Raw genomic sequence first — 12,232 nt, forward strand, 5'->3', positions numbered from 1 at the left:
AAATAAATTTAAAATTAAATTTTAAATCAAATAAATTTATATATATTTTAAAAAAGTTAAATAAATTAATATTCGATAAAATATTATTTTTAATAATAAAATATTATTTTTTTCTTAATTTTAAATTTTAAAAATCATTTATTAATTTTATTTAAAATAAAATTTAAAAAAAATTGAAAAACATAGTGAACGAAAATTATTTAATATTAAAATTATTATTTCTAAAACTTTATTATAAAAAATAGAAAAAAATTATTATTAGAAAAATAATATTTTATTAGGTGTGAATTTATTTGGCCTTAATTAAAAAGTATAAAAGTTTATTTGATTCAAAACTTAATTTTAGACTTACCTTAATTGAAATTATAGGGGCTATTTGTTTTTTTTTTCCAATTTTAATATATAAAATAATTTAGTTTTTCTGTAAATGAATGAAATTATCTAAATATTAAAATTAGAGGGATTAAATTATTTTATATACTAAAATTAAAAGAATTAAATAATTAATTTTTAAAATTTAGGGATTAAAGTGTAATATAATGTAAAATTTAAACATTAAATAATTAATTTCTTAAAATCTAAGGATTAAAATGTAATAAACAATTAGATCCATCAAATTTTATACTATTAACGAGATAGTTCATTCATTCAAATTTTATATTTAAATAATAATTATATATTATATATTTAAATATAATAATAAATATATTTTTAATTAAAATTATGTATCATATCATGTTCTAAATTCTTAAAAATAATTGTACTAACATATCTATATAATACTAAAAATATATTACGCATCTTCATAATTTGTAAATCCATTAAATATGCGTGAATGTGATGGAATATATTTAAAATTATGAAATTAAAATAATTTTATTATAATTTTTTCATAATTTATAGAAAATCTTAAGGGTAAATATTATATTACATAATATAATAATTTTTATTTACACAATTTTAGAAGAAAATGGTTGAGTTAAGCAATTTTTTTTTATTTTATAATGATGATCACATTATTTATTATTATTATTCAAAAAATAAAAGTTTAGACTATATAGTGGCAAATTGAGATTTTAAAAAAATATGAAGAAAAAATAGTCATCATGTAAATAAAAAAAGTAAAAGGAGAAAAATAAAGGAAAAATAACAAGTTACTCTAAAATTTTTGACAATTTTGAGAAAATGACTTGTAATTTATTTGATAGTATATTGATTAAACTTCAATTCAATTCCTTCGAATTTTATACCTTAATCCTATATTTTTAATGATTCAATAATCAGATTGAGTTTAAAAATGATGTAAAGTGTCACGACCCAACCTATGGGCCGGACCGGCACTAGGACCTGGGCCAGCCTAAAGCCCCCAAGGCCCGTAGTAAGCCTAACTGTTCATTAACCCAACTCTAAGGCCCATTTGGGCCCAAATTCAAGAAAACAAACGGACAGAGTCCGGCCATAAAATGGACTTTCCAACGGGGAGTTTTCGACTCACCCGACCTGTAAACACAATAAATACTCACTTGGGGAGCTCAGCTCACCCTCCACATACTCATCAGCATAAAAATAAATGGGAGCTCAGCTCTCTCATCCAATCCATCAAACATGCATAGAATATTAAGTTTACAGGTCCAAAATAATAATTTAGGTTACAGACCCAAATCAAATAAACATTTCTAACAAATGCGGAAATTCTAAGATTTAACCAGTTTATACAAACATTAGTAATCGACCTGCGAGGGAGAAAGCAGGTTAACCTCAAAAAATATCATCCTGTGGCCTGTAAAAATTTTTGAACAGGAGTGAGCGTTCGACTCAGAGAGTAAAATATCAATTTTAACCATAATGACTATAACTATCTAGTACTAATGCAACCTGTGGAGTGAAATGCAACAGTAACAACATTTTCACATCATAACATCAAAAAGGTAATTTGGAGCACTCACGCACCCTGTAGCATCAATCATAATATATGGGAGCTGATCCCCTATACAGCTCTCTTAAATCCAACCTGGTGCCAGCGAAGAACTCATGCCGGACTTTCGCTTAATAAACCAAATCGAGGGTCCCAGCGAAGAACTCAAGCCGTGACTACCCCTCGAAGGATCGGGTCCCAGCGAAGAACTCAAGCCGTGACTACCCGTCCTGTCCATAGTCCACACCACATCACATGCACACCAACGCACGCACACTGCTCCAAATTACTACAACAACATCATGGCACTTTAACAGTTATCAATGCAACATAAATCGTGCCTAGAGTTTAACTACATAAATATATGCATATAAGTGATGCATGGGCATGCTTGAACATATAATAATAGCGAAATTACAATTAAAATTAATATTTTACTCACAGACTTGACGGTGGTCACTGAGGCGATTGGACGGAGGAAGAAGGCTGTCCCGGCTCACCTGACAATTTTATTACAATCATTTAATAAATTTAACTCAATACAAACAAATAAAAAGACCAATACGTCCTAAGTCGTGCCGAAAATCCGGCAGAGTCTCCCCTATACCTAGGACCTACCCAACCTGCAAAATGGCTCAAAACACACTTCTATATTTACAATCCATATATCCACAGCTCAATCATATCACACAGCCCCTCCTGGGCCCATCAAATCAATCATCTATCACAATATGTAAAATTTCAATTTAATCCTTATAATTGATCATTTTTGCAAAAACTGTCCAAATAAGCTCTAAAAATTATAAAACTTTGTCCCGCGGTCCTTAGTAATATTACTAAACTATTGCAAAAAGAATCATAATTTTCTAAACTACCACGAATATTTTATGGATTTTTAATCCTATTTAAGCACTAGAAAATTACGAAAAAGTAAGGTTCGGGTTTACCTTTGCCGATTCCGACTTCGGGGACGCGCTCGGGACGTCTGACAATGGGGGGATAGCCAAAACCTCGATCCAATTCGGAGACTTTTCGTGCAGTGCATCTGGCCGGAAATTCACAGACCCGGTCAACTGTCGAATTTCCGCGAATTGAGGATACCTACACGAAGCCCATAACACGGGGGTTAGTACATAAATTTTTTCAAAATTTTCTAAGCTCATTAAATGCTCGGAAAAACACTGCGGTTAGTGGACCCAGAAAAAGCGGTGTCGGAAAAATTCGAAATTTATGTCGCCGCGAAGCTCTCGACGAGTGGAGCGCTCTGGTACTCTCGGTTTTCTCGTGGGGTCTACGGTTTGTGAGAAATCTAGCCCAAAAGTCAAAATGGGCTAAAACTTCCCGGCAAAAATTGGACAAACCGCTCGATGGATTTCGGTGTTCTTGGTGTCTATGGAAAGCTCTCGTCGAGTAGATGAGTTTAGACACAAGACCCGGTCCGATTGGTGGCCGGATCGGCCGGATTTTGGCCGGGAAAGTCGAAAAGTCGCGCGCGCAGGGGAGGACGTTCTCGCGCGTTTTCCGGCCGTTTGGGGTGGCGGCCGGGAGGCGGCCGTGAGCTGAGGCAGGGAGGTGGTGGCGGCGCGGCAAGGGGAGGAGGGAGGAGAGAGAAAAGAGAGAGAGAAGGGGAGGAGGTCGATGCGTGGGGGAGGAAGAAGGAAGAAAAAGAAAAGGTCAGTCCGATTCGACCGGTTCGATTCGGCCGGTCCGATTCAAGATACAAAATTTTGAATTTTTACTCTGCCTCGGGACCGAAAACGAGGTCCAAAAATTCTGAAAAAATTTCAGAAAACTCAGAAAAATATTTAGACTCCAAATATATTTTTAGTTTTGCCACGTGGTCTTTAAATTAATTTTTAAAAATCATCAAAGTTTATATTTTCGGAAAATCGAATCCGATTTTTAAAATCCGAAAAATCTCAAAAAAATTCCTAAAATTTAAATAAAATTAAAATACCAAAAATGCTCATAAAATTTAAAATTTTGGGGTGTTACATAAAGCATAACTTTTATCGTATTCAACTTGAAATATCAATTCCAACTAAATTTTTAAATATAACTTTTTTTTAAGAGATTGGGGATTGAAAAGTCCAAACTCGCTTGATCATTGGATTTAATAGATGAGTTATATATTTTTAGCTATTGAATTAAATCAAGCTAGACAATTGATGATTGCTAAAAATGTCTTATATTTATCATTGCATACTTAGTCTTTTGAGTTTGTTTCTTATTCAATTAGTTTGTTAATGCTTATTTTTATGCTATTGGGTGTTTACAAGAGCATGTAAGAGCTTATGAAGTATAAAGAGGGAAATTGAGCACAAAAAGAAGCAAAATACACATCAAGCATTTTAAGGCAAAAGGAGCTACAATTTTAATAAGGACTTAGTCAATGACAAAATGGATATAGAGGTATCTTATTTATGGTATTTGGAGGTTGATAGTGAAAAACGAACAGATTTGGACATCAATTCATGTTGAATTTCTTTAAACAACAATGGAGCTTGTATGTGATCCACTATTTAGAATGTGAATCTAACCTTGTGGGCTTATACGGACCTTAGTTGATATATTTTGAAGTTGATACATTTTGAGGTGATATATGAAAAACGAGACCAATTGGGCCAGATTATATTGAGGGTCACATGTTGAGTGTATTTGGGCTCTTTATGGTTAGTTATATTAGACCAAGAGTTAGGACATTAATTGGTGAGTTTAATTATTTTATTTAAGGCCCAAAATAAATAAAATAGAGGTGTGTGGGTCCCCAAGGTCGTTCAAGTGGTAGATCTATACAAGGAGAGTAATTTTTAGCTTATTTTCCTACTTTAACTAGGATTCTTGAAAGAGTTTTAAGTCAGAATACAACTAGCACTTTTAAATTCGATCTAGAGTCTTAGTTAACTTATTTTTTTCTATAAAAAAGGCCCAAAATATAGATCTCAAGAATTCAATTCTCTTCTACTCATAGTTACCAAATTCCCTCTTTGTGCATTCAAAGATATCGGCTGGTTGTTCTAGTTGCTAATATGATTTCTTCTTCTTCTTCTTTTGGTTTATGGAGCGCTTTTACATCCTTTTGAAGTGTGCAGCATCATCATCAATATCAGATTAAGTTGTTCAAATTACTTCTAAAAGAGGCAACATGCTTTTATCTCTTTTTTTGTTAATTTATTTATGTTTAATGTTCTTAGTTATGTGTGAATAGTTTCGCAATTCAATAGGGAGATAGTTGAAGCCATGGAGTATGTTACCATGAGACTTTAATTTGAGTTTTGTCACGACCCAACCTATGGGTCAGACTGGCTCTAGGACCTAGGCCGGCATAAAGCCCCCAAGGCTCATAGTAAGCCTTACTGTTTCCAAATCCATAACCAGGCCAACAAATTAGGCCCAACATGCACATAAAATAATTTAAATTAAACTATTATAATTTTATTTCGGGCCAACTTAATCCAATAATTATTAAAAATTAAAATTAGGGGAGCCCAGCTCAACCCTATTACATCATTTACAAATTATTTATATGTCATAAAAATTTTCATTTATTAATATCAAAAATTTAAATTGACAGAATTCCTAATAGGGCCCATACTACTACAACACATTTGGAGCTCTAGATTTCAAATTTTGAAAATAATGAAACAAATATATAATTGATATTAAACCTGCGAGGAAAGAAGCAGGTTATTCTGAAAAAGGTCTCTTCCTGTAGCCTGGAAAAATAGGGTGAACAGGAGTGAGTGTTCGACTTAGAGAGTAAAATACTAATTTTAACCACAATTTCTATAGCTATCTAAAGCTAATGCATTCTAAGGAATGGAATGCAATATCATTATAAATTTCATACAAATCACATCATAACAGTAAAAAGGCAATTTGGAGCACTCACACACTCAACACTGTTCAAACAGTACATATATGGGAGCTGATCCCCTATACAGCTCTCTTAATCCAACCTTTACCAGCGAGTGTCTCTCAAGCCGGACTTTCGCTTAATAAACCAAATGCGGGGTCCCAGCGAGTGTCTCTCAAGCCTTGTCTACCCCGACTTATTCATAAAGGACCGGGTCTCAGCGAGTATCTCTCAAGCCGTGTCTACCCGTCCTGTCCATATCCAATACCATACCACACGCACGCCAACGCACGCACACTGCTCCAAATTACCACAAACAATATCCATAGCACTTCATCAATTAAGAATGCAATATAAATTATGCCTAGCATTTAACTACATAGATATATATTTATAAGTGATGTATGGGCATGCTTAAACATATAATAATATCGAAATTATAATTAAAATTAATATTTTACTCACAGACTTTAACCGAGATCACTGCAGCAGCTGGGCGGAGGAGGAAGGCTGTCCCGGCTCACTTGATAATTTCATTACAATTGTTTAATATTTTTGACTCAATACAAGTTTAGAAAAAACCAAAGATGCTCTAAGTCGTGTCGAAAATCCGGCAGAATTCCTCCTATACCTAGGACCTACCCAATCTGCAAAAAGGCTCAAATAATACTTCTAAATTCTCAATTTCCACAATCACATCTCATCAACATCATATGGCCCCTCTTGGGCCCTTCAAATCAGACAATAGTCATAAATTTAAAAAATTACGTTTTAGTCCCTATGATTGATATTTTGTAAAAATTCATTCAAACAAGCTCTAAAAGTTCTAAAATTTTGTCCTGCGGTTCTTAATAAAGTTATAAAGCTATCGCAAAAGGAATTGTAATTTTCTAATCACCCATGAATATTTTATATATTTTTTATTTTAAATCAGTATTAGCCGGAAATGAGCAACTTAGAGTTCAGGTTTACCTATGCTAATTTGACACCTGGAACTTGTCCAGAACGTTTGAAAATGCTAGGATTAACTATAATACCGACCACGTTCTAAGACGGGCCATTGGTCAGCCGGCTCTGGTTGAAAATGCAGTCCCGGCGTCGGTGAGCTATCCTCGATCCAATTGCACCTAAATTAAGTCTAAATTTTATTAATAATTATCATAAAATTATTTTTAAATTTTGGGAATCGAAAAAGTTCAAAAATTTCACCAAGCGATCTGGACCGCCCGATTATTGCCTTTTTCAAACGGTGTCCGATCGAAGTGGGGCCGATACTATCTCGAAGATTTCACTGCCCTGAGTCCATCGGTGGTCTCGAATTTCCAATCCAATGGTCGGATCGCCGGAAAAGTGGCCCGAAACCGGCGAAACCCATTTTTATTTTCTCTCAACTTTTCCTCGCCGGTTCTCCTCTCTCCGGCCACCATTGGAGGCAAGGCTGGTTGGGTTTTGAAGCTTGCTGTACCAGGAGTTGAATGGGCCCTGCCTTGTCAGAAATAACCACCGGACGACATCGGGGCGAAGCTTGGAAGTCGCGGCCTCGCACAAGCGCCCACCTCTCTCTTCCTCCTTTCTCGCAGCGGTGGAAGGCTATGCCGGCATTCATAACAGATGGGGAAGGGTCGATCGGTGCTGGAGCAGCTGAGGGAGGCAGTTGGAACCTTGGTCGGTGATGGTTGACGTGAGTGGTGGCCGGAAATGAAGGAAAAAGGGAGGGAGAAAGAGGGAGTCGGGGAGAGAGAGAAGGAGAGCTTGGGGGGGGGGGGGGTGTCCTGCGCAGCGTTTTTGGGTCTTTTTTTTTTAACTTCTAATTACACTATTAGTCCCTCAACTTCTTAGAGGTTTACAATTAGGTCCAAAATTATTTTATTATGTTAAAGTTTAATAAAACTCTAGTAACGATAAAAATAAATATAATCTAGGAAAATTTAATTATTTTATTCTCATTTAATAAATTAACTTCAATTTATTTATTTATTATCAATTTATTATTATTATTATTATCTTCCTTTATTATTTTTTTTAAAAATCAATTCAAATAAATCCTATAATATTAATAACATAATATTTTATTTTATTTTATTTATAATTTTAAAAATTTTGGGTTGTTACAAGTTTAATAAAATCTAGTTTAATTTATTAATTTTCTAATATATTCCTATTTTAATAGACATTATAATCGAAGAATGTCATTTCATTTTCTTCAATTAATTTAAATTGTGAATCATGCAATAAAAAAGTTATGGGCCATGTAAAATTATTGTTATTATTATTATTTTAATCTATAAAAGAGTTGCTAATATTCTCCGCTTGATCTGACAGGATGTGAGAGGTGGTTCGTTTAGGAGGCTAGCTTGAGCTTTGTTTTTGATGTGACGGAAAGAATAAAAGATTGTGTAATTTTAATAAGAAAAAAAGTTAAAATAAGCCTCTGTATTTTCACTAGAAAGTTAAATAAATTTAAAATTAAATAAATTCATATATTTTCTAAAAAAATCAAATAAATAAATATTTGATAAAATATTATTTTTAATAATAAAATATTATTTTTTTCTTAATTTTAAATATTAAAAATCATTTATTAGTTTTATTTAAAATAAATTTTAAAAAAATTGGAAAACATAGTGAACGAAAATTATTTAATATTTGTTAGAAAAATAATATTTGTTACAAAAAATCAAGTTTCCTAGATTAAAAAGTACAAAAATTTATTTGATCCAAAACTTGATTTTAGAGTTACCTTAATTGAAATTACAAAAGCTTATTAGATCTTTTTTTCTAATTTTAATAGATAAAACATTTTAATTTTTCTGTAAATAGATAGAATTATGTAAATATTAAAATTATAATAACTCAATAGGTAAGTGATATATTTTTAGCCACTGAACTAAATCAAGCTAGACAATATAACTTAATAAGAAATCTTTAAGATAAAATGAATTTCATACTATGAAAATATTTTGAACATTAAACAAATATATTATTATAGCCACCTGTGTGATCTAAAAACATGCTAAGAACAAAAATATAAGATATATAATTTTAGCCACTTCTGGACTTTTTTTTAAGATAAAATATAAGATATATTATAATTTTGATGTAAATTACAACTAAAATTAATATAAAATAAGTTGTAGCTCAGAGTACTGGAATGGTATCCAGAGCAATGAAATTTTGAGTTTAAGACTCTGTTTATTTCATATAAAATAACTTATACATGAAAAATATATATAAAATAAATATATATCATTAATTTAATATTACAACCAAATAATTAAAAAAATATTTTCTTTATTGTGCAGTTTTGATTTGAACCAAATAATTTAATATATATCATTAATTTAATATTACAACCAAATAAATAATTTAATGTTGCTTGTGCAGTTTTCTTTAGTGTTTGTTTTGATTTGAAGAGATTTGCTTGGTGGTATGATAATATGCCATGCTGTCTTTTACTTTTGGAAGGCTAATTATGTAATTGAAATTTTCTGCTGCCTGTGCATGATCATTTCAACAAAAATGCTAATGCTAAGGATCTGTTACAATGGGTAAAGGTTTGTAAACTTAAACCATTTTGTTTTTCTGTCTATGAGTAGGACTGTTAATTGATTTGATTTAAACCTGAGAACTTGATGTGTTCAGCTCAAAAAATTCAGGTTCTTTGGGTGAACTGTGACTAGGGGCGTAACTGACTTGAGTCAAGTCAATATTTTGTGCTACTTTAGCTCAATTTGAGTCGAAGGACAATGCTATGTGTTCAATTGTTTTTAATAGAATGAGAGGCTGGCATACTAGTTAATAAATTAGATTTCTATAGGAATTCTCTAAGAATTGAAAGTGAAACAATGAGAAAGTAAGCATATTATTGCCAAAACTACACATAGAACAAATAAAATACATAAGCGAGTCTGTTCAAGTCAACTCTGTTCATCAGCAGCTAAATCTAAACCCAATTCAGACAAATTTTCTTCTGCAAGTTGTTCTTTGGGCTTATCAAATAAGCTGTGTTTATGAGTGTTGATCACTATCCGAAATAGGAGTGGAAATTGAAAAAATATATAGAAAGCAATGGGCACTGCGGAAAGAATAGTGAGTGGAATGTCAATCCAAGTCAATCGTTTTTGGAGCAAAATAAAAATGCTTGAGCCAAAGGCTATCATCATGGTTACTACAGAGAAGAAAAGAGTGGAAAGGCCAATTATCAGTTTTTGGGGTAACGATTTGAGGAAATCTTTTTCCGCATAACGTGAAGTGAGGATACCAAGGAATATTAATACAGAAGTATTGGAAAAGAAGAGTGATAAGGCATTTGTAATGATAAATATCAGGAATGCATCATAGCCCAAGAATATAGGAATGCCTGTGTCATTATTGGTGCCACCAGGAACTGTAAATGCTGTTGTGAACACAACAGTGGCAATAAGAGCAGCCACAACCATGCATGAAGCTGTGGTATTCTTCATCCATCTCTCACCTTCTTTCATCAACTCTGCATGTTCCTTGGCGAATAAAGCATTAGGCGTATGACCATTTTCATTAGTTCGTTCCTTGAACTTTGTTGGTACCATGCTCTCTATTTCCTAGGGTAAAACACAATAAATATTTGAATTTCAAAATAGCTAAATAATAGTTTTTAAATCGCTTTTTTCAACATTGAAAGGGACGCCTTTTCAAAAAGTAGCTTCAACATGCAATACCAAAATAGCCATTAATTTCTAAATTTAAAAGCTTGTAGGAAAATGTTAAATGTAAAGATTACCTTAAACCATTGTAATTCCTTTTGCATTTGCAGTGCTGCGCCAGGAACTCGATCAAGTTGAAAAGCAGGAGGCAACTTAGCTGCCAAATGTAAGAAGTTATTGCCAAATACATCTCTTTTTGTCATTATTGTGCGTCTCTTTTCACCCAATCCATATATGAGGCTGAAGATTTTTTCTTGACGAAGTAGGATTGCATATGCAAATAGTGTTCTTCCCATGTTATCAACTCTCCATACTAATTCAGGGTTAGATGTGATTAGCTCTTGGATAAACTCAACTAGACCATTCTTAATTGCATCATACACTATTAGATTAAACCTAAGATTCTTGAGTTCTTCATTTCTTATTGATGGTATTTCCTTGAATAGCAATTTGAGGAGGTGCAAGGCTTGAGCATGTCTCATCTTCATATCTTTTATGCTTTCAGGGACTGCAATTACATGAAAAACTCAAAAAAGATCAATACAATAATGGATGTTTGATACAATATAAACTGATTTAAGTAGTTGATGTTACTCACCAAGATGTTTTAAGATTCTCCAAAGAAGCCCATGTGCTAGGTTCACAACTGTAAATTGAAAAAAATAAAATAAAAATCATATCTGCTTAATGCATACTTTGCAAGAGTAATCAGATCACTAACATAAAAAAAAAATGCATATACCTTGTTTTCTTGTGCTTCTCCCATCACTTGAATTTTGCTTGCAAGGGATTTGGACATTCTCCTCATCACGGGGCTCTGGAGCACTAATATCATCTTGATAGAGGTTGGGAACACCTTTCATGTCAATTTATAATTTCATTTTAGCTGCTTTGAATGCAATGATCTTCAATGTGTAGAATGAATATAATTATGTTGTACTTACAAGAGTATAACCATCGGTTCCAAAATCCAAGATTACTTCCACTTAGAAATGCTGAACTTTTCTTAGCCAACAATTTTATAGCACAATTTCTATTAAAATCCTCCATAAAACCGAGTTGTCGGTACCCCTCTTTCTTCAGTAGACGCAGTGCTTCATCTTTAGTGACAAATTATTAAACAATTATAAATTGGGATATCAAAGAAATAACAAAAATAAAGCCAATTAAATAGCTTAGGAGGTACTAAAAGAGTATTAAAAAGGTTTACATTTGATAAATATTTTTATGCAAGATAAGAGAATGGCATACCATAAAGCCCATCACTGATCAAGCAATTTAGAAGTGTGGCACCATTCTTATCACCACTTTGTGGACTGAGATATTCAATGGGAGTTCTCTGAAGAAGATAATGTATAGTTTCTCTTTGGCCATATAAAGAAGTCATGACAATTGGAAGACAGCCATCGTAATCATTTCCTTTAGTAACCAAATTTTTATTTTTGTCCAACATGATTTTCATCATATCTATCCTTCCAATCAAGGCTGCAAGAGTGAAAGCTGTATTACCATAGTTGGATGTCATTTCCAAGTCTTCGTCTGACATTAACTTCACCAACTCGTCTACAATCTTCAATTTTCCAGCCAAAACAGCTACTTGAAGAGCATTAAGACCCATCAATGATATCTTTGTCCTAACATCATTAGGATTCCCAGATAGACAATCTTTAGTTTTATCCCAATCTCCCTTTTCTATAGCTTTGTATAGGGATCTGTATTGAAGGATGCTTGATGTTTCTACAATAACGCGCACACATAAATATATGTTGATTATCAGAA

The 12,232-nt window shown here is 32.7% G+C and overlaps 1 protein-coding gene across 3 annotated transcripts in view; it reads right to left on the reverse strand.

The window, feature by feature from the left end:
* Positions 1–9,609: 9,609 nt before the first annotated feature.
* Positions 9,610–12,232, reverse strand: part of LOC110642636 (protein ACCELERATED CELL DEATH 6) — a 31,277-nt gene continuing 28,654 nt past the window's right edge. For 2 of the 3 annotated variants that reach the window (XM_058131907.1, XM_021794746.2), the window contains 6 exons: positions 11,705–12,190; positions 11,398–11,553; positions 11,196–11,309; positions 11,052–11,099; positions 10,531–10,961; positions 9,610–10,351 (listed from right to left, as the gene is read on the reverse strand). In XM_058131907.1, coding sequence (XP_057987890.1) covers positions 9,689–10,351; positions 10,531–10,961; positions 11,052–11,099; positions 11,196–11,309; positions 11,398–11,553; positions 11,705–12,190 — 1,898 coding nt within the window. In that variant the 3' untranslated portion in view covers positions 9,610–9,688. The remainder of the gene's footprint in view (positions 10,352–10,530; positions 10,962–11,051; positions 11,100–11,195; positions 11,310–11,397; positions 11,554–11,704; positions 12,191–12,232) is intronic. The other variant, XM_058131908.1, reaches the window with a different exon arrangement.

This window comes from Hevea brasiliensis, chromosome 13 (assembly GCF_030052815.1).
Source record: "Hevea brasiliensis isolate MT/VB/25A 57/8 chromosome 13, ASM3005281v1, whole genome shotgun sequence".
Lineage (NCBI taxonomy): Eukaryota > Viridiplantae > Streptophyta > Magnoliopsida > Malpighiales > Euphorbiaceae > Hevea > Hevea brasiliensis.